General features: G+C 45.2%; 1 protein-coding gene across 3 annotated transcripts in view; it reads left to right on the forward strand.

The window, feature by feature from the left end:
- Window positions 1-23,687, forward strand: part of dph1 (diphthamide biosynthesis 1) — a 650,424-nt gene that overhangs the window by 395,538 nt on the left and 231,199 nt on the right. For all 3 annotated transcript variants that reach the window (XM_055657653.1, XM_055657652.1, XM_055657651.1), the window contains exon 7: window positions 20,491-20,559. In XM_055657653.1, the coding sequence (XP_055513628.1) occupies window positions 20,491-20,559 (69 nt within the window). The remainder of the gene's footprint in view (window positions 1-20,490; window positions 20,560-23,687) is intronic.

Genomic DNA, 23,687 nt, shown 5'->3' on the forward strand with positions numbered 1-23,687 from the left:
TTTGTGTGAAGTCAGCTAACGTCTCCGACACCCTGCTCGTCCTGTTTGATCAACTCCCAGAGTGCCAGTCATCCTCACTACATCTGCTAACCACCTATTAGTGGGGCAGCACAGTCATGGCTCAATGGGTGGCACTCTCACCTCTGAATGAAATGATTGCGGTTTTACATCCCTTCAGGAGCCACCACCACCAGCAACTCTGACTCGTGCTCTCAGGTGATACAGAGACATCCTCTCCTTAGGCAGTGCCTTGAGCAGGAGGTTGACTGACAGGCCGCAGGGCTGGGGCTTCACAGGACACTGACGATTCCAATGTGGGAACTGCAGATATCTCCACAGTGTGATGGCTGGCGGGGGGGGGGGGTGGTAGTTTGTGAGTCTGTGCACTCCTTCTGCCACTTACACAAGGCTTCCGACACTCAAATCCAATTCAACGATACTTTATTGCCACATGGACCTAGGTACGGTGAAATGCTTTGTTTTGCCTACAACCCGGTAAAATCATGTCACAGACCCCACCCAGGCAGTCCACATGTGTCGCCACATTTTGGTGCGGACAGAGTTACGAATGTTCATAAGGTCATAAGTGATCGGAGTAGAATTAGGCCATTCGTCCCATCAAATCTACTCCGCCATTCTATCATGGCTGATCTATCTCTCCCTCCGAATGTTCACCGAACATTCCTATCAACTGCCTGCCGCCGCACAAAATCGAGATTGTCAATCCCACCCCAGCTACTCGTGCTCCTCTGTTGAGATTCTTGGGCTTGAGATTCCCAGGAGATCATGAGGAGATTGCATTTATTCAAGGAAGTTTTGAGTACTCCTTTAGTCGTTTCCTCTGTCCCCCTTGATAATCCATTCCTGCGACAGAGCTCAGAGTAGAGTTGTTTTGGGAGTCTGGGGTTGGGCATGGAAACATCATGGCCTGGCCAACATGAGTCGCGTGAGCTAGGGCCTCCGTGCTGGAGATGTGGTCTGGGGGAGGACACTGACATTGGTTTCCCCACCCGTCCAATGAACTTGATGTGGAGACAACGTTGGTGGTTTATTTCCTGGAACTTTGAGGTGCCTGCAGTACGTACTCCGAAATGGAGGACAAGGATTGCTTTTGCCCCGTCGAGTATAAATCTTGTGCCAGGTCTGAGCTACTGGTCTTCAAGCACCCTGTTCCTCAATCAACGGCGATCTGGCACATCGGAGGGAATGATGAGTTTTGTAATCAATGTCTGCCTTGGCCAAGAGCTCCCAAGGGGTCCCAAAATATTGGGAATGGTCCATATAGACCCGAGCAACGCGCAGTAGTCAAAGAGCAGTAGTTCATTGAAAGGATGAAGGAACCAATGTCAGTGTCCTCTCCCAGGTCCATATCGCCAGCACAGGCCCTTCAGCCCGCAATGTCTGTGCCGAGATCTCTTAGATAGATTCTTGATTATAATGGGTGTCAGAGGTTATGGGGAGAAAGCAGGAGAATGGGGTTAGGAGGGAGAGATAGATCAACCATGAATGAATGGCGGAGTAGACTTGATGTGCCTAATTCTAAGTCCTATTACATTTATGACCTTATGATGAACCCATATTTGCCTTCAAATATTCCATATACCTTCCATTCCTTGTATATCAGTCGCTGTCCAAGAGTCTCTAAAATGCCACCATCGCATATCTGCGATAAAATGCAACCCCTGGCTCCTCACCTCCTGCCAGCGCAGAAACTGTGACCACAGCTTACGTCCTTCATTGTCAGATGGGAAGAAGACCCACCCTGTTGTAAGCTTCAGTGAAGACATCAACAATGACAAGATGAGATGGCAAAATGGGAAGTGGCTCATGGGGAGAATAAGCAGCACCATGTGTTGAACAAAGCAGCCGGCCTCTGTGCTGTTCGTGCTGCGCTCTATCGATTAATGTTTGTGTGAAGTATTTGAAATGGAGTGCTCAGGGAGGAGATCAAGTGTAATAACATCAAGCATTTTGGGAAAGATTTCTACAGGCATTTGGTGACAAATTAAATCAAGGTTATCGGTAGTGAGCTTTGGAGATAACAAAGTGAATTCTAACAAATAGAAAACACCAGAATATGTGTGAATGTGACTGTAATGGATTTATTAATGTCAGTAAGACTAGGTTCTGATTTATTTCAAGTGTCTGTAACTTTGATGAGCAACGTTCTGAACAGTGAATTTGATTTCCACCTGTCCCCACTTCTGTTAGAGTCTTTAAAGAAGAAAGCATGGCATCCTTACGCAGTCTGGTCTATGCGCGATCGTTCATGCTGACTAACCTTGCTCCCCGCGCACATTCTGCTGATTTGCGAATTGGGTTCCTCGGGTTTTTTGTGGCATGTTTCTGTCGCTCTAAGACCATCCGTCTTAGATTCATGTGGAAGTCCACGTTGAATTGCTTCATGCATAGTGATCACATTGAATGGCGTTGTCATTTGTGTAGAAACAAGGGACTGCAGATTTGATTTGATTTGATTTAATTTATTGTCATTGTCTTCAATGAAGAGGCAACGATATTATTTTTCCCTTACAGTCATACAAAAAAAAAAAAAAAAAAAAAAAAAAACAAAAAACACAAAAACACAGAACACAGTAGTCCACAACACAAACATCCCCACAGCAGCACCAAAGTTCCCCACTGTGAGGGAAGGAACCAAAGTCCAGTCAACCTCCTCCAATCAAGCGACTCGGATAATAGCCGCATCCTCGCCAGGAAGTGACTGAGGACGGTTTCCCCCTTACCCTACCCACTTCCCCCCACATAAAATACCGGAAAAAAACAAAAAAATTAAAAAAACGCACTAAACATAACAAAATTAAAAAAGACAGCCACACCATGGGCGGAGGCAGCTAGCAACAGCGCCACCGGATGTCCAGATGCTGGTTAATACACAAAGGGCGCAGTGTGCTGGCAGCATCTCTGGAGAACATGGACACGGAACAATTTGGGTCGGGACCCTTCTTCGGTCTGAAGAAGGGTCTCGACCTGAAACGTCACTTATCCACGTTCTCCACAGATAGTCACAAAATGCTGGAGTGACGCAGCAGGTCAAACAACATCTATGGAGGAAAGGAATAGGTGATGTTTCTGGTCGAGACTCTTCTTCAGACTGAGAGTTAGGGGAGAGGGTAACTAGAGCTTTGAAAAGGTACAGAACAAATCCAAGGAATCAGGAAAGGTGGAGCCCACAATGGTCTAGTGTTGGTCATGGAAGAGGTGACAGAGATGCCGCCTGACCTACTAAGTTTGTGTCCTTTAGTTGTTTGTGTTGTCAGGTTGAGGTGCGAGGCTTCTCCACGGTAAATAAAGCAAGTTGGGCCAAATGTTAAAAATTGTCTCAGTCATTTACTTTGATGCCAATAGCACAGACTTGCAAGAATACAATGGAGTCTTCCTTACCCCCGTCTCCAAGGCAACACTGATAGCCATGAAATTAACAGTGCGATGATGAAATAGAAAATGATGGCAGCCCTCAGCAGGTCAGGCAGCACCTGCAGAGATAGAAAACAAAGTAAACCGTTCAAGTCGATGATCTTTTAACTGAACTTTTTTTAGTTTAGTTTAGTTTAGAGATACAGCGCAGAAACAGCGAGTCTGCGCCGACCAGCAATCCCCGCAACCTAACGCTGCCCTACACACACTAGGGACAATAGACAATTAGACCAAGCCGATTAACCTACAAACCTGTACATCTTTGTAGTGTGGGAGGAAACCGGAGCTCCCGGACAAAACCCAGAGGGAGAACATGCAAACTCCATACAGACAGCACCCGTAGTCAGGATCGAACCGGGTCTCTGGCGTTGTAAGGCAGCAACTCTACCGCTGCACCACCGTGCTGCCTTTAGATTGGCTATTTCATCGTCCATTGCGCAAGCAGCCCTCTCACATGTACACAAAGCACAGCTATGAAGAAGAACCACTGCCCTGGACAATACTTATCCCCTCTACTGACAACGATAAAAAAAACATTCAGTTCAATCGCACTGGCTAACACTGGCACGTTTGAACACACGAACAGCAGTAAACTGTCAAACACTGAATTTTTCACTTGCTCGCCATTAAGTCTTTTGAGTCTAAAACTAGAGGACATAGGTTTATGGGGAGAGGAGAAAGATTTAAAAGGGACCTCAGGGGAACGTTTTTCAGAGGAAGTGGTAAGAGCAGATACTGCTACTATGTGTAAAAAAACATTAGGACAGGTTCATGGTTAGGAAAGATGGAGGGATATGGGCCATATGCAGGTAAACGGGACTAGCTCAAGATGGTACCTGGCTTAGCACGGGTGAGTTGGTCCGAATGGCCAGTTTCTGCGCTGAATAACTCTGACTCAATAACTCCCTGTCAATGACATCTCTCAGATCTGCGATTCGTTTAATTTTGACGGTAATTACAGGTCAAAGGATGATGAAAGCAAGAGGAGAAAGAGAGGGGAAGATAAATTCCTTCCTTCTTAAGTTTATTCATTTTAGTTTGCTGCTCTTATAATCGTTTATGTTTTTAATTAATTTTTACATTTTAAATAATTTTTAATTTATAAATTATTTTTTAATATTTTAATATTTTAATGATTGATTGATTGATTGATTGATTGATTGATTGATTGAAAGTTACAGCATAGAAACAGGCACTCCGAGTCCATACTAGTTCTATGTTATTCCACTTTCACATCCATGCCTTACACACTAGTGCCAATTTAAAAAAGGCCAACTAACTTACAAGCCCAAACATCTTTGGGATGTGGGAGGAAACCGGAGTATCTGAAGGAAACCCATGTGGTCACAGGAGTAACGTGCAAACTCCACACAGACAGCACCCGAGTATTAAGTATTAAGTTTGTCTCTTGATTTTCATTGCCAGTGGAGGTGTGGATAGGGCCTTGCCTTCTGTCAAAGTTTTCATGGGCATTCAGGTGCTTGGCATCCTCACAGTGCCAGTCCTCACCAATGCCATCCAGGGTGTTCTGGGCCAACAAAATGGAACCTCCCCATCTGCACCTGGTTCATGGGCATCAGTAAACAGTGGGGAGTAATCCCGAGAGGTGGAGGTGGAGGGAGAATCCTGGCCTCCAATAGTCACAAACAGGCCCATCAGCCCACCATGTCCATGCCAACCATCAAGTGTCCATCGCTACCAATCTTGCTACCCTGCACTTGACCGACATTTACCCCTTAATGACCCTACATTAGTGAACACAAATTGCTGGAGTAACTCAGCGGGTCAGGCGGCATCTCTGGAAACACTTCTTCCCGACACAGAACGTCACCCATCCTTTTTCTCCAGAGACACTGCCTGGCCCGCTGAGTTACTCCAGCACTGTGTCTATTTTTAGTATAAAGCAGCATCTGCAGTTCTTTGTTTCCACTGTTTGTGGAGCCTGCTGTGTATAAATTGCTTAATTTCTTGCTTACAAAACTGTATATAAAAAACATGCTTTATATGAAAACTTTCCTTTCCTTTTTTCCTTTTCATTTTGTTATTCCCTTCCTTTCCTCCCTCATTCCACATGTTCTGTCCGCCTAAAATGTTAAATGTTGCCAGGGTGCGTTGCTGAATGAAGTGGTGACTATTTTGCTGATAGATAATCCCCGCCCCCCTCCCCCCCCCCTCCCGACTTTCTGAAAATGCCACTACAATTGAAATCTTCAGCGGGTTTTTGGTGACAACCAGAACTTTGGTAACAGTAAGATTCAGCCCAATCCCCAGTCGCCTTGTGAAGGTTAAAATACACCAGAACCTTTCCAGCTGTACTTCTCTTGTTTGCCATCCATCACATTAATGGCTTTATGTTTTTAAGTGGCTTTGGTGTCACATTAAAATTCGTGGAGGTGCTGATTTTGGACTGGCCCAGTGTTATATTACTGGAACAAGTAATTGCTACACACTGTATATCAAGGAAGTTTACACCCAGCGAGGAGACGGCAGGCTAATTGGTTGTTGGAACATTGGGGAACTATGCTTCGAGAAGCATTTGTTTGGGGAAAGAACCTCGGAAGTGAAACATATATATATTTTTTGTCGTTTAATTGTAAGTGGGAATTGGGAAGTTTCATGCAGGAGAGATTTCTGCAGAAAATTAAAATGATTGATTGAAAAATACAGCATGGAAACAGGCCCATTGGTCCACCGTCTACACGCCGACCACTCATGACCCGTTCACACTCGTTCTGTGTTATCCCACATTTGCATTACACCTCCCCCCCCCCCCCCCCCCCCACACACATACACACTAGAGGCAATGTCAAAGGGCGCAGTTGACCCACTAACCCGCACACCATCGTGATGTGAGAGGATACCGGAGGAAGCCCACAGGGTCACAGGGAGAATGTGTAAACTCTACACAGACAGCATCTGAGGTTAGGATGGGAACCCGGGTCTTTGGTGCTGTCAGGCAGCAGCTCTACCTGCTGCGCCACCATGGAAACCTTTACAGATACAGGACATCGCTTTCATTTGCATCTTATCAATCCCACACTTATTATTAAAACAAAATGGGAGCACAGGTTACTGAACTCTGAAACCCATTCTAATTAAGACATTTGCATGGTTTTGAGATTTAATGGTGTTTATTAAAATCAGTTTTATGTGCATGCTGTAGGCAGGACTGCACCAATTGCCCATGAAATACATTAAAATTGGCCACAATTTGCATGTAGATATCAAAGTATCAATAAGTGCCCGGCAAGTTCCCACAGAGAGCAGTGTGAAGATGATCCGATTTTGTGCTTTAGTGATGTGAATTGAGGATTTTTTTTTAGAGACACACCAATAAAACAGATCCTCCAGCCCACCGAGTACACGCCAACCATCGATCGCCCGTTCAAACGGTTCTATGTTATCCCACTTTTTCATCCACTCCCTACACATTAGGGGCAATTTTTCAAAGGTCAATTAACCTACAAACCCGTGCGTTTTTGGGATGGAAAAAACCGGAGCACCTGAGGGAGGCCCAAGCATTCACAGGGATATCGTGCAAACTTCACACAGACAGCTCCCGATGTCAGGATCAAACCCGGCTTCCTGGCTGTGTGAGGCAACTGCTCTACCAGCTGCGCCTCTTGCAATGTCAATTTTGAGGAGGATTCTCCAGCCCATTTTTGAAATAGTACCCTGGGCTATTTTATGTCCACTTGAGAAGGCGGCAGTGCCTGGATTTAACATCCCATCTGAAAGAAGACACCTTCGGCAGTGGAAGCCACGCTGGTTTACTGCACGTCAGCTAAGTTTTATATGCTCCAGTCTAAACTGTTGGCTTGACCCATCTTTCATCATGAATGGCACAGAACAATTGAAAGCCAAACTCAGTGCTCGCTCCAATCTACAGTTTTAGAAACAGTGTGGTCATTGGATATGTACGATGGGAGAAAATGGAATAGAAATAAAGCAATCTGGATAGGAAAATACATTCTTTAGGATAGATTCCTCTCATCTCTTCAGTCGTGATTAGATATTTCATTTGTTCCTTTACAGTCGGAGGGCATCTGAATTTAACTCCTGGCAGTTTGGAGTGGGCAGCACATGTTTGCTGTGAACATATCAATTGGCTCCAAGACATTGTGCGCTTAGCAATTTCCACATTGCAGCCTGGGATTGGAGCTGCTGAAACCCTGGCCTCACACAGTTATTCCAACAGCAGAGACGCTCATGATACATTGATCCCATCCCCAATGCTTCCACTCCCATCACTAATGGAATGGTTTACTTCCCTCAACTGTATTTGCCTCCCACCACGAGTCGAGACTTTGTCAGTGGTGTAGAAAGGAACTGCAGATGCAAATATAGAAACATATAAAATTCTTAAGGGATTGGACAGGCTTGATGCAGGAAAAATGATTCTGATGTTGGGGGAGTCCAGAACTAGGGGTCATAGTTTAAGAATAAGGGGTCGGCCATTTAAGACTGAAATGAGGAAAAATGTCTTCACCCAGAGAGTTGTGAATCTGTGGAATTTACTGCCGCAGAAGGCAGTGCAGGCCAATTCACTGGGTGTTTTCACGAGTTAGATTTAGCTCTTAGGGCTAACGGAATCAAGGGTTAGAAGGAAAAAGCAGGAACGGGGTACTGATTTTGGATGATCAGCCATGATCATATTGAATGAGGGTGCTGGCTTGAAGGCCCAAGTGGCCTATTTTCTATGTGGTTGGTATATACTGAAGATAGACACAAAGTGGTGGAATAACTCAGCTGGTCAGGCAGCATCTCTGGAGCAAAAGGATGGGAGACATTTCAGACTCGGGACCCTTATCTTCAGGCCTGACTTGTAGGGTCTTGACAACCGATTCCAGAAGGTCGCAAGTGCAGATTCAGAGGCATGATGGTTGGCTTGGGCAGTGTACAGTCGAAGACAACGAAATGCATTAGCATCTCCCTGGAAGAGCGACATAGCAAACGATTTGAATAAATAATAATAAGTGTCCGACTCTGTGACCCAGGGTAATATCTGACCCAGTCAAGCCTTTTTAAGACTTGTTCGATGTGGTCCAATAGAGACCTGTAGCGCCTCCCGATGGTAGGAGGGTAAACTCCCATTTTCAGATTCCAGAAGGTACATTAAGCAGCATCTTTTAAAAGTTATAAGGAATGGTTGGGTAGACGTTGGATTGTTTTCTCTGGAACACTGGAGGTGAGGGAAGAGCTGACAGAAGTATATCAAATCATGAGAGGTCGAAACGTGGTAGACAGTAAGAACCTTTTTCTTAGCAAGGACATGTCAAAGATAAAGGGAATAACTTTAAGATGAAAGCGACAAAGTTTGAAGGAGCTGTGCTTTGCTAGTTTTTTACACAGAGAATGGTGGGTGCCGGGAACAGGCTGTCAGGGATGGTGGTGGGGGCAGACTTGCTATTGGTGTTAAAGAGGCTTTTAGATGGACACATGGATATGCAGGGAAAGGAGGGATATGGATCATGCACAGGCACAAGAGATTCATTTATCTTGGCATCTATTGACTCCAGACCCACCAATGTGAGTTTGTGAGTTAGATGTGGCCCTTGTGGCTAAAGGGATCAGAGGGTATGGAGAGAAGGCAGGTACAGGATACTGAGTTGGATGATCAGCCATGATCATATTGAATGGTGGTGCAGGCTCGAAGGGCCGAATGGCCTACTCCTGCACCTAATTTCTATGTTTCTATGTGGTTGACTCTCAACAGCCCAGCAGGCCTAGTTCAAGTTCATGTGGAAGTGGGTACTAACAGCGGCGCAGCTGGTAGAGCTGCTGCCTCAGTGCCAGAAACCACGGTTTGAACCTGACCTTGGGTGCTGTCTATATGGAGTTTGCACGTTAATGGGTTTCCTCCAGGTGATCTGGCTTATTCCCACATCCCAAAGACATGCAGGTTTGTCGGTTAATTAGCCTCTGTAAAATGTCTCTAGTGTGTGTAGAGAGTGGATGAGAAAGTGGAATAACATAGAACTGGTGTGAACGGGTAATCAATGGTCGGTGTGGACTCGTGGGCCAAAGAGTCTGTTTCCACGCTGTATCTACACGGATCGGACAGGTTTGCAGGGATATGGACCAAGTGCAGGCAGGTGGGACTGGTGTGGCTGGGACGTGAGTGAGTTGGGCCGAAGGGCCTGTTTTCACACTGTATCACTCTGTGACTATGACTGACTCTAAACTAAACTAAATGGGGACTGTCATTGATGCTCTCATCTGCGAAGAGATAAAGCAACTGCTTTTTGTCAGGAATACACCACCATGTGGGGTCAATTTGTGTCCTCTACACCCCTCAGACCTGCCAAAGGCAATGATCCCAAATCAAGATTGGTAAGGAGGTTAAAAAAATTGTTAACATTCATTCTTTATGATGTATTCTTTAAGCTGTGAATGTTCTGGCCATGCAACAGTTCATTAATTAGTAAAATGATTAAGATTTAGAAAGTAGTGATTAATATAACTCCCACACACTTTTCCAACTCTGTTTGAAAGTATTTCTCATGGTTCTCACTGCAAATCCTCCAGCTGCCTCTCCCCATGTTTCCATTGCTGATCGCCACATATGTCCATTCTCACTGCATTAGGGCTAGATTGTCAATTTGCAGGCAGTGAGATAATCATCCCTCATACTCACTGTACTCACTGCTGGAGATTCATTCTCACTGGAGGCTGGTCCATGATATCATTACATTCATCCAAATCCACGCCTTCATTAGCCTCCATATTTTCTTCTTGCCTTCATCCAAATTTGGATTAATTCTGGTTTAGAACATATTTTGTGCAGGACTCAAAATGGTGTTTGTACAAGGTTCAGTCTTTTAGGCTAATCAGAAAACAAACTCCTCATTTAGTCATTCTCGTGGCTCATTCTCAACTCATTCAGACAGACAGTTATCTGAAACACTGATAGAGTCGCTGCCTCACATCTGCATTGACTAGAGTTTGATCCTGACCTCTGCTGGTCTATTTCTGGAGTTTGCCCTTTCTCCCTGTGACCGTGTGGGTTTTCCAAGTTACTCCTGCCCAAGGCATGTGGATTGGTTGATTAATTAGCTGTGATAAATTAACTCTGGTGTATAGCTGACAGGCAGAATCTGGGGGAACTTGATGGGAACATGTGGGGAATAAAATGAGTACAAATGGGTGAGCATGGACTTGGTGAGCTGCAGGGACATGCAGCGTGGAAACAAGGCCTTCAGCCCACCGTGTCTGCGCTGACCAGCCATAACCCGTATACTAGCACTTTCCTGCAAACTAGTCAAGTCAAGTCAAGTTTATTTGTCACATACACATACGAGATGTGCAGTGAAATGAAAGTGGCAATGCTCGCGGACTTTTGTGCAAAAGACAAACAACAAAACAACCAAACAAATTATAAACACAATCATAACACACATATTCTTTTACATAATAAATAATAGAAGGAAAAACGTTCTGTAGAGTTAGTCCCTGGTGAGAAAGGCGTTTAAAGTCCGAATTGCCTCTGGGAAGAAACTCCTTTTCAACCTCTCCGTTCTCACTGCATCGCAACGGAGGCGTTTGCCTGACCGTAGCGGCTGGAACAGTCCGTTGCAGGGGTGGAAGAGGTCTCTCATGATTTTGTTTGCTCTGGAGTTGCACCTCCTGTTGTATAGTTCCTGCAGGGGGGTGAGTGAAGTTCCCATAGTGCGTTCGGCCGAACGCACTACTCTCTGCAGAGCCTTCTTGTCCTTGGCAGAGCAATTCCCGAACTAGATGGTAATGTTCCCAGACAAGATGCTTTCCACCGCCGCTGCGTAGAAGCACTGTAGGATCCTCGGAGACACTCTGAATTTCCTCAATTGCCTGAGGTGGTAAAGGCGCTGCCTTGCCTTACTCACCAGTGCTGAGGCGTGTGATGACCAAGGGACAATTTACAATTTAGCAAAGCTAATTAACCTACAAACCTGTACGTCTTTGGAGTGTGGGAGGAACCGGAGCACCCAGAGAAAAACCCACACAGTCACAGGGAAAACGTACAAACTCCGTACAGACAGCACCCGTAGTCAGGATCAACCCCAGGTCTCTGGCGCTGTAAGACAGCAACTCTACCGCTGCACCACTGGGCCTGTTCCCATGTTGTTTGTCTCTGTGACGCTGTAAGAAATAAGCAGGAAGAGCTGATAGAAAGGGAAGTTTAAACCCATTGGTATCAGCGTCCATTTGCTCTCTATCCCATATGTTCCCAAATCAGCGCCCTGTGTATTCATTTTTAATTCCTGGACCACGGAGTTAACAGGACACTGGTTTGTGCTCCTACACTTGCCCCTGTACAGTTGGACCGGACGTGGTAAAGAATCCAATTAACCAGGAGGTTGCGTGGACCAACATGGATGTTGAAACGTTCCATGGGTCAGAATCTTTGGTAGGCTAATGAAAGTAGAATATAAAACAGTACAGTACAGGAACGGGCCCCTACAGCCCAAAATGGTCATGCTGAACATGGATGTTAAACTAATCTCATGGTAGACACAAAATGCTGGAGTAACTCAGTGGGACAGGCAGCATCTCTGGAGAGAAGGAAAGGGTAACATCACCCACTCCTTCTTTCCAGAGATGGTGCCTGTCCCACTGAGTTACTCCAGCATTTTGTGTCTATCTTCGGTGTAAACCAGCATTCTTACACATTAAACTAACCTCATCTGCCTGTATGTGATCCATATACCTAATTTTTCTGTGTATGGCCTCCTTCAATATTGTAACAACATTTGAACACCAGGCTTTGAATTACAAGCCCCTTTATTCAAGCATAATTGAAATTGATGGAGGTGTAGGCATTCTAGATGCCAATCTTAATCCGAGATGTCAGTTCAGTATGCTCCTTATTGTAGGTGCTCTTTTATCTGCAGGAGAGAGTGGTCATTTCAGCTGAAGACAGGGCTGTCTTAAAATGTATCATTTATCATCTGTCAGAGCGTAGAAAGGTACAGCACAGAAACAGGCCATTCAGCCCACAGTGTCTGTGCCATACATGATGTCAAATCACATCTCCTCTGCCTGCACGTGATCCATATCCCTCTATTCCCTGCTTGTCCATGTGAAGTGAATATCCATGGGAGATGAACTGCAGTTTCACCACCATCTGACCCTTCCTATTTTGAAGACTTGAATTATTTAAATCACTCAACTCTCTCACAGTTTCTCACACGACGTTGTGTGGTCTGAAAAAGCAGTGGAAATAAAACTTGAATTACAGCTGATAGACTGCTCCCTCCAGATAGGTGCAATAAAACCTGCAACATATGTGTCTATATTTAGGTTAACAGCCTCATCTTTTCCTTGTTTGTCTCCCTGCAAAGCTGTCCACTGTATTTGCAAATGAAAAGCCATAAAACGTTAATAAAAGCTGCGCCTTGTAAATAAGGAGCAGCCTGTGATCTTTATGGTCGAGGTCCCGTATCTATGTTTTTAGATTCCTACTGACGGTCGGGCGTTAAAAAATGCAATAAGTGACATAGACCAGAGAAGCGAGTGTGGCTGAGAGAGGTGTGTGACAATGCAAAGGACAGGCTGCGAGTTATTACCCTTTGGGATTGCTCCAGAGGTGCATATTAATGTCCAGCATATTCCTGAGAGCATCCCTGCGGAAAAGCCACCTGGGCAGCACCATATCGTAAATTGTTTGTCTTTTATTTTTAATTAACTTTCTTTAATTGGGACTGCCGGAGTGGGAGGAGGAAGGTGGTTTGATAAACATCAAGAAACATCCACACAGGTAACAAAGAGAATGTTTTTCAACTGGATTTCCAAGAGTAGACAATAGACTAATAGGTGCAGGAGTAGGCCATTCGGCCCTTCGAGCCAGTACTCGTAAGGCAGGCAAACAATGGCAAGCTCATGGTGACATGGCAAATCAAGGGATGACGTTAGGTGACAACATCTTCAATGTGTAAGAAGGAACTGCAGGTGCTGGTTTAAATCGCAGATAGACACAAAATGTTGGAGTAACTCAGCGGGACAGGCAGCATCTGTGGAGAGAAGGAATGGGTGGCGTTTCTGGTCGACACTGAAGAAGTTCGGGTTCGGGTCCGAAGAAGGGTCTCGACCCCAAACGTCACCCATTGCTTCTCTCCAGAGCTGCTGCCTGTCCTGCTGAGTTACTCCAGCATTTTGTGTCTTATCTTTGAGGACATTTTCAAGATGGCATCCATTGGGCGGTTCAAATGATGGGACCTTAAAGATATTACAATAAAAATAGGTAAAAGCAGAATATGATGAACCCACTCAGCACCATAGAAAGAAGATACAGTGCAGAAACGGGCCCTTCAGCCCACAATGTCTATGACAAACATGACACCAAACAGAACTCATCTCCTCTGCTTGCATGTCTGCAGGTTCATTGGTTTCGGTAAAATGGTAAATTGCCCCTAGTGCAGTTTAGTTTTTCATACCTTCTCCAAAAATTGTAAAATGCACAATTGCATTTTCTTAGTTAACCAGGTAAACACTTTGCTTTTATGCTTTTGTTAACTCACTGATTTGTTAATAGGATTGGATGGTGCAGGCATCTGATTGACCTTCTGTCAGTGATCAGTACTGCAGTGATCAGTAAGTGTCAGCTTAGTGTAGGAAGGAACTCCAGATGCTGGTTTAAACCGAAGATAGATACAAAAAGCTGGAGTAACTCAGCAGGACAGGCAGCATCTCTGGAGAGAAGGAATGGGTGATGTTTCTGGTCGAGACCCTTTTTCAGATAGTATATATAAAAAAAAACAATAATGGTGCAAAGCCAAAAAAAAAGTCTTGAGCCGGAGGGTGGTGAATCTGTGGAACTCATTGCCACGGATGGCTGTGCAGGCTAAGTGATGAGGTATTTTTGTATCTCTGGAGAGAAGGAATGGGTGACGTTTCGGGTCAAGACCTTTCTTCAGGGTAGTGTCTCTGCTCAATCATGTCCCTTGATTTGGGCTCAAACCCTCCACCTTCTGAGTCTGAGGTGAGAGTGACCTCGTACCATCCACATCCACCCCTACATCCCAATTAAAGTGAGCTAACAAAAGCCGTGCCAGTGGCAAAGGGAAAGATGTAATTCTCCCAATTAGATGGACGGTAAAGAACAAAGGTCTCAAACTGGACAGCCTGTCAATAGATTAGGTAAAAAAAAAGGAAATATTAGCCGGGTATTGATCAACTGCTATTGATCACACATTGTCGTCGGCATATTTAGCAAATTGATGACTAGAAGCCAGTGGTGCACTTAATAAATATTATAATCGTATACATCATCGTTACAAGTGAAGAGGGGCCAGACCACCACATCATTACTGTGCCAGCTGTTTATATAGCTTTGCCTGAGACTGGGTGATAACAAGCTGCCTGCATGCAGACGGCATGGAACCTAGCCTGCATTGAATGATAATTGGTGAGCAATGAGGTCTAATCTAAACTGTAAAGTCAAATCCATCCTCCCAGTGGGACCTTAGGCAATGTTTTTTACTGGAATCTGAGCATTTTGAGATGACAGTTTCTGCTCACTGGTTTTCTATTCTTGCTGATTTTCTCCCCCTTCTGCCTCTCGCTATAAGTTTCCTGCTGAGCTAGGTGTGCACAGGCCATCGGGCGGGGAGGGGGCTCCCATATTTTGTTTTGTATGGCCTGGAGTCTGGGGGGAGAAGGAGGAGAAACAATCGCTGGACAAATGCCCGCATTTTGTGGGGCGAGTCGCCGGATTGTGTTCAGAAGCTGCTCGTGTTTTGTTAGCTCTCATCTCCCATCGGGCTGATCTTGTCCTTGCTTCAGTCGATTTTCCAACCAGCTCATAGCCCCAATTCTACCTTGGTTGACATCGCCAGCGCCACCAGCTCCTGTGTCTTTGGTAGACAGTAAGCTATGAAACTGCACTGGGTTTCACGAAATGCTGAAGTCATGGAATTGCACAGGAAGCCCAAAGATGCCTCGAGCTATGGAGTTGCATTTAAGATTCCTGTGGTGGTGTACAGCCTGGAGTTGTGCCAGGAGACTTTGTCATGACACAAGACATGGTGCTGCATTTAGGAAATCTGCAACAATATATCTTGGAGCTACAGTAGACAACTGTGTAATTATATAGAACATTGGAGGAAAGAGCTGCGGATGTTGGTTTACACCGATGCTGGAGGAATTCAGCAGGTCAGGCAGCGTCTCTGGAGAAGTGATGTTTGGGGTCGAGATCCTTCTTCAGACGGTGACACTTCTCTCAGTCTGAACCACTCTCAGTATGCAGAAGTGTCTAGTCTCGAAACATCACCTATTCCTTTTCTCCAGATACGCTGCCTGACTTGCTGAGTTACTCCAGTATTTTGTGTTGATTTTCATTGAACAGTACAGCACAGGAACAGGCCCTTCGGCCCGCAACATCTATGCTGAACATACTGCCAAGAAAAGCTGATTTCCTCTGCTTGCACATGATCCATGTGCCTATTTGGAAGCCTCTTAAACACCACTATCGTATATGCCTCTACCACCACCCTTGGCATCACATTCCCCGAATGTCTCCTTTAAACTTTGCCCCTCTCACCTTAAAACTATGCCCTCTAGTGTTTGACATTTCCATCCTGAGAAAAAGATTCTGAATGTCTGCCCTTTCATAATTTTACACCTTTCTATCAGGTCTCCCCTCAACCTCCAATATTCCAGAAAAAACAATGTGAGTTTGTCCAACGTTGTAGCGAACACCCACTAGCCCAGGCAGCGTTCTGGTGAAAAGATGCCAGGAACTAACCGTACAACAACAACAGGGTCTTCAATGTGAAACGTGAAACGTTAACTCTGTTTCCCTTCCCACAGATGCAACCCGACCTGCTGAGTATTTTCAGTATTTTTCTGCTTCTTAGATATCCAGCATTTTCTCAAATTTTCGCCAAGTGTGGTGAGGACACAAGTTAGGGAGCTCCGTAATGATACAAATCATGGAGCATGCGTAACAAAACAAGTCAGGGAACTCTAATGATGCAAGAATCTCTGCTAATGATACAAGACATGAAATCGCTCTGTAATCTCTTCAAACTAAAGAGCCAGCAGAGTAGCTCGGAACGAATGATGGCCCATGCTGAACGCTATCATATAAAAGCGGTGGATGGAGTGGTCACAGTGTAACTCGCGAATGTTTGCCAGCAATGCGTCATTGCGCTGGCCTGCTACCAAACAGACCCATGGTCCAACACACTACATCATCATCAATTCAGCTCAAAGGGAACCTTAACTGTTCTCTTCAGCTGCGGAAACAGAGCTATTTGCAAGGAAAACTGGCAAATTCATTTATTTGGTGTGGAAGTGTCACTTGGAATCTGTAATTGTACAGCAGACATGAAGGGTCTCCACCCGAAACGTCACCCATTCCTTCTCTCCAGAGATGCTGCCTGTCCCCCTGAGCCACTCCAGCATTTTGTGTCTATCTTAGACATAAAATGAGACGAGTTAATTCTGTAGGATTACTTATTTATCACACAGCGGAGAGGCGTATTACAAGCATCTCAAAAAAAATGCAATAGTTATGGATCAGACTTTGTGGGCGATTTACTGTCTGCAAGAGAAATTAATTGTGTGAGTCTGTCTATTCCTGCTCCTTCCGCTCCCTGAAGCTAGGGAACTGTCCGATTCACCTCTACCCTATTGAGGACATTGGACTTTGTCTGTGGCACTGATGCACTACAATACTGAGAAGTAGATTCTGCACTTTGTGTCTTCCCTTTTGCTCGATCTTTTGAACATGAGTTTGAACCGATTATATCTATGTATATATCTGACCTTAGTTTAGTTTGAGATACAGCACGGAAACCGGCACTTCGGCCCACCGAGTCTGCGCCGACCAGCGATCCCCGCACACTAGCACTGTCCTACACAAACTAGGCACAATTTACAATTTTACCAAAGCCAATTTACCCATAAACCTGTACATCTTTGGAGTGTGGGAGGAAACCAGAGCACCTGGAGAAAACCCACGTGGTCACAGGGTGAAAGTACAATATCCGTACAGACAGCACCCGTAGTCAGGATCGAACTCGGGTCTCTGGTACTGTCTTCTTCTTCCTCGTGTCCGGCCATCTCCTATATCACGTCTTTCCGGTCGGTCAGTGATGGTTGACGGTCAGTGGTTGCAGAATTGGCTACTTCAGTCGGTCGCTGTGGTACAGTTTCTGTCGTCAGTATTGCCCGGGTGCAATAGTAATTAAAAAAATAAATGGTATCAGGATCTGGTAACGGGGGGTAAAAAAAAACAAAAAAAAAATACACGGTTGGTATATCCTTTTTTGCGGAGTTTTGTGTTATAATAGAGCGATTGTTTCTCCTTTTTTAAATTTTCTTTCTAGGGTCTATTTCCTTTCTTTACTTCCTTCTCTAACTTCTTCTCTAAGGGGCTTTCTTTTCCCAACACTTCCCTGCACCTTCACGATTCTTGCTCACTTTCCTTACTTCTTTTATTTCTACCTTTTTTAAAGCCCGAAAAACGAAGTGGTACAACAAATGTAATAAGATATATGTGATGTGTATTATTGTAATTTACTGTACTTCTAATAAAAATAAATTTAAAAAAAATTAAAAAAGCATTGCACGAGATGCTCCACATGGAGGCTTCTGCTTGCATCCCTCTGGTGCTGTAAGGCAGCAACTCTAATGCTGCAGCCCCTATCTGTTTGCGAACAAAAGCTTTTCACTGTACATGGACACATGTGACAATAATAAAACGAAACCTAAGCATGAGTTTTCAGCACACATCCAGTACTGTTTTTTTATCAAAACAAATGCAGTATAGGACCTTATTGCATAGCTAAGCCCAGCCTTCATCCCTACTCCCAGGACTCAGTCAAGCCTCAAGCTCTTGACCCAGGCTCGATCACATCCATTTACATTCCATGTGGCAGGATTGTGTTTGAAGGTTACCAACACTTGGACTCAGATCTGAGTTTTATTTGAGTTTCTTCAGGGGGAGAGGCTATGTGTGGGTGGGGGTAGGAGGTAGAGCAGACTGAAGTCCCACACCACCAGGTTGAGGAACAGTTATTTTCCTACAACCGTCAGGTTGTTGAATGGGCCTGCACAATCCTAACCCCACCTCAACAACAAAACATCATGGACCACCTCCTACACTATAATGAACTTGTTTTCTAATTGTGTATTTTTGCATTACTGTCTTGTTTTTGTTTGCACAGTCTGTTTCTTTTCACCGCCTTGTAGAATTTATGCATCATTTATGATTTTGGTGTGTTGTCTGGAGCTACGTATGTGCGTGTGATGCTGCTGCAAGCAAGGTTTCTGTTTTACCTGTATCTCATGGTGTTGTGCATAAGACAATAAACTTGACTTCAATTTGATCAAATCATCCAGGTGTGGAAAATGACCACATGGGTTTCTTCCGGATGCTCCAGTTTCCTCCTGCACCCCAAAGGCGTGTGGGTTTGATAAGTAGATGAGACAGTGGGATAACATAGAACTAGTGTGAATGGGTGAACAATGGTCGGCGTGGACTCAGTGGGCAAAAGGGCCTGTTTCTATGCTGTCTGTCTGTCTGTCTGTCTGTCTGTCTGTCTGTCTGTCTGTCTGTCTGTCCCATCTATCTATCTATCTATCTATCTATCTATCTATCTATCTATCTATCTATCTATCTATCGATCGATCTATCTATCTGTCTCTCTCTCTCTCTCTCTCTCTCTCTCTCTCTCTCTCTCTCTCTCTCTCTCTCTCTCTCTCTCTCTATCTATCTATCTATCTATCTATCTATCTATCTATCTATCTATCTATCTATCTATATCTATCTATCTATCCTTCCATTTGATGCATGTATTTTCTGTATTACTTGTTGGTTTTGAATTAAACCACGCTGAGCCTTTTCATGAGACACTGAAGTCCATGAGTCCACCACGTTGTTATGGGTCTGCCATCGCATAAAATGGCAGATTTCTTTCTGTAAACGCCATTAGTGAACCAGATGTTTTATTTATGACCGTCTAGTAGCTTTGCAGTCAACAATTTGAAATCCCCAGCTACTTTAAACAGGATTTAAACTCATTCCCAGTCGAGGCTTCTGGTCCAGTAGTTTATGTTCCTGTTGTCCCTCTTCACCCTCTCAGAGACTGCCGTCTCTTGAATGTAGAGAGTTGGACAATGAAGGTTCTCTGCACTCTCCCCGTTCCCAGGATAAAGAGAGATCACTACCCATGCAGTCTGATTCTATCCTTAACCTGCAACCCTTCCAGTGGCACAGAGAGACCCACGTGATACCAGGATATCCTGGCCCAGGCTGGACATTAATCCTGGGACTTCATATCCCCAAGTGTTTCGCCGAACACTTGTGCCAGGGGCCAGCTGGATCTCCTAACTACTAACTATTTTATCTCCTCTTCCCCTTCCCATATTGATCGGAGTGAGGCCACACACAAACTGGAGGAACAGCACCTCATATTCCGCTTGGGCTGCATACAATCCAAAGGGTATGAACATTGACCTCTTCAACTAGAGTCTGCGGAAGCATCCCGACCCGAAACACCTTCTGTCCATTCCCTTCCCACTCCTGCTGAGTTCCTCCAGTACCTTTAGCTGAAGAATTCCAACATCTGCAGTTTCTTGTGTGTCCCAGAACGTCCATTCAAGAGACTTTTGGATAGTCATGTCTGTGGATATGCAGGGAATCGATTATGTGCAGGCAGGTAAGAGTTGGTCTTGGGATCGTGTTTGGCACAGATGTTGTGGGCTGAAGAGCCTGTGCTGTACTGTCCTATGTTCCTTTTTTCTCTTGGTTCAGCTGCTTGCCCACTGCACGGAGCCCTGTCCCATCCAGCACGGGTTGCTGTCAAATTCAAACCCATGTTAAACACAGAGAAAGAGAGGAGCAAAGACATGGCACACTAGTCTGTGCGATCGTGATGATTCCTCCCCCGCCCCCTGTTGGTCGCTCGATGAGGCCCGTGTTTGGTGCCTGTGGAGCTGTTTGCGAGACTGACCTGGTTTCCTCGACACACTTGCATGCAGCAGCATCAGTGATTAATGTGTGTGTCTGTGCAGCGGATCAGAGGCACGCTCCAGCACTAATTCAGCATGTGCTTTCTCTTCTCCTTGCAGTTACCTAGGTGACGGGCGCTTTCACCTGGAATCCATCATGATAGCGAACCCTGGCATCCCAGCCTACAGGTAAGGCAGAGCACACCTGAGTCACTTGCTTAAAGGTATTGGGAACAGGGGTGGGGAGGGGAGAACCGAAAAGAGGAAGAGACAAATACTGTATGTGACAAATTATATGTTTTTTCAAAGAAGCACATTAATACAGCTCAGGGGTTCTATTAACCCTTTCACACTGATAGGTCATCTGGATGTATCTCCTCTAGTGTTGTTTGTCAAAGACCTGCTGGAGTCTTCAGTTCCTTCTTGCTGGGAGTTTGCTGAATATTTCACACCCACAGTCCCCTTCTCCCTCTGCCTTTACATTTCACTGCTTTATCTGACCTCCACGTCTCCTTTTCACCTCCAGCCTCGATCACGTACTCCACACCTCTCTTACCCCAGTCCATCTAAAACTTTCCAGCTTTCTCCCCCTACCACAATTACTCTGAAGAAAGGTCCCAACCTAAAACGTCACCATTCCCTCCACAGATGCTGCCTGACCCTCTGAGTTCCTCCGACACTCTGTTTTGCTCTAGATTCCAGCATCTGTATTTGTCTCTATTTCACTGATAAATGTTCTTAATGCATGGGATCCAGTTTAATGTGCAGGTTTGCAGTGCTTGGCCTAAATAATAAGGAAAGAGGTGCATTTACCAAACTCTTCATACCAGACAACACTTTGTGGCCAGTGAAGTACTTTGTTTTTCTTTGTTCCGACTGTGGGGCATTGGTTACAAGGCCAGCATTTATTGCCCATCCCTACTAGTCCCTGAGAACTGGGAAGGGGTGGCACAGTGGCGCAGAGGTGGAGTTGCTTCCTTATGGCGGCAGAGACCCGGGTTCAATCCTTTTTGTGGGTGCTGTCTGCACGTATTTTGTACGATCGTCCAGTGACCGTGTGGGTTTTTCACGGTTGCTCCAGCTTCCTCCCACATTCCAAAGACATACAGGTTTGTAAGTTAATTGGCTTCCGTAAATTGTCTCTTAAATTGTCGGATTGAACAAGGGTACGGTTGATCGATGGTCGGCATGGACTCATTGGGCCGAAGGGCCTGTTTCTACGCTGTATCTCAAAACTAAACCAAACATCTTTGAACCACGGTTTCAATGGTCAGTTTATTGTCACTTGTACCAATTAACGTACAGTGGAACTTGAGTTACACAACAGCAACTTCACAGTTAGGTGACATCTGAAAGACTTGATGCTTAGAGTTACTGCATCCATGTTGGCCTAGAGTCATGCACAGTCCAACTAAGAACATAGAGCCGTACATTACACAGGAACAGGCCGAACATGACGGCAAACTAAACTAATCTCCTCTGCCTGCACATGATCCATATCCCTGCAAACCCTGCATATCCATGTACTGACACATCTCCCCTAAGGGCAATGGTGACCAAAATGAGATTTTGCAACAATCAGCAGTTTTGTGGTTATCATTGTTGTCTTTATATTTAATTATACCTTATGTAATTAACTGCATTTTAATTCCACAGCTACCATGGTGGGATTGCTGCTCACCATAATCCAGGTCTCTTGAATACTAGTGATAGACACAAATTGCTGGAGTAACTCAGCAGGACAGGTAGCATCTCTGGAGAGAAGGAATGGGCGATGTTTCAGGTCGAGACCCTTCTTCAGACTCGACCCAAAACCCGAAACGTCACCCATTCCTTCACTCCATAGATGCTGCCTGTCACGCTGACTTATTCCTGCATTTTGTGTCTATCTCTGGTTTAAACCAGCATCTGCAGTTCCTTCCTACACATCTCTTGAATACTGGCCTGGTAATTTACCCACTGTACCACCAATACACATTGAAATATCATGATACCTGTGGCTTACAAAGACAAATGTATCAGTCACTGTTGTGCATGCTGAGATCCAAAAAAAAAAACAGCAGTGAAATAGAGGCAGACAGTATGAATAGAGGCCCTTTGGCCCAACTTGCCCATGCCGACAAAGGTGCTCCATCTAAACTGGTACTACCTGCCCCCGTTTGGCCAATATCCCTCTAAACCCTGTACACAGCCAAATGTCTTTTAAAAGTTGTTATAGTACCTGCCTCAACTACCTCCTCTGGTAGTATGTTCCATACACCCACAGTTGCCCCTCAGTTTCCTATTAACTCTTACCACGCTCACCATAAACCTATGTCCTCTGGTCCTTGGTTCTCCTACTCTGGGTAAAAGACTGTGTGTATCTACCCTATCTCTTCCCCTCATGATCTTATACACCTCGATAAGATCACCATTGATTCTCCTGCACTACAAAGAATAAAGTCCTAACCTGCCCAACTTCTCCCTATAGCTCAGGTCCTCAAGTCCTGGCAAAACCTTTGTAAATCTTCTCTGCACTCTTTCCAGCTTAACAACATCTTTCCAATAGCAGGGTAACCAATGCTGAACACAATACTCCAAATGTGGCTTCACTAATGTCTTGTACAACTGTAACATAACATCCCAACTTCTGTACTCAATACCCTGGCTGATGCAGACCAACGTGCTGAAAGCCTCTTGACCACCTATCTACTTGTGACGCCACTTTTCAAATAACTATGTACCTGTACCCAGATCCCTCTGCACTACAACCCTCCCTTGCCATTCACTGTGAAGGTCCTGCCCAGGTTTGATTTATGAAAATGCAAAACCTCGATCTTAACTGCATTAAACTCCATTAATCGTTCCTCGGCCAACTTGCCCAACTGATCGAGATCCTGCTGTTATCTTTGATAACCATCTTCGCTATCTACGATACCATCCACTTTAGCGTCATCTGTAAACCTACATTGTCAAACATTACACGCATTGTACATTTTCATCCAAATCATTGATTTTACTTCGGAGTCACGTGAGTGACTACGTGAAGAGCCGGCTCAGCACGCATGCGCGGCATTGCGTTCAGCAGTGCAACAGCGGCCGCATCGGGAGTCAGGCGCTCCCGCTACAGGTGAAAGAACGGACCGTCAGGTAAGTACCCTGAGGTCGGGTTTTCTTTCACAGGGAGCCTTCTGCTTTCAGGCAGAGAAGAAAGGCTCTTGGACAAACCTGTCCCCCGCTCGACTCCACGGAGGAGCGTTCCATCTGGGGGGGGGGGCAGCAACAAGGCGGTAGGACCGCTTACCGGGCGCTCCGCTATCCCCGACACCGTGCCGAGC

The sequence above is a fragment of the Leucoraja erinacea genome, chromosome 28 (genome assembly GCF_028641065.1).
Source record: "Leucoraja erinacea ecotype New England chromosome 28, Leri_hhj_1, whole genome shotgun sequence".
NCBI lineage: Eukaryota > Metazoa > Chordata > Chondrichthyes > Rajiformes > Rajidae > Leucoraja > Leucoraja erinaceus.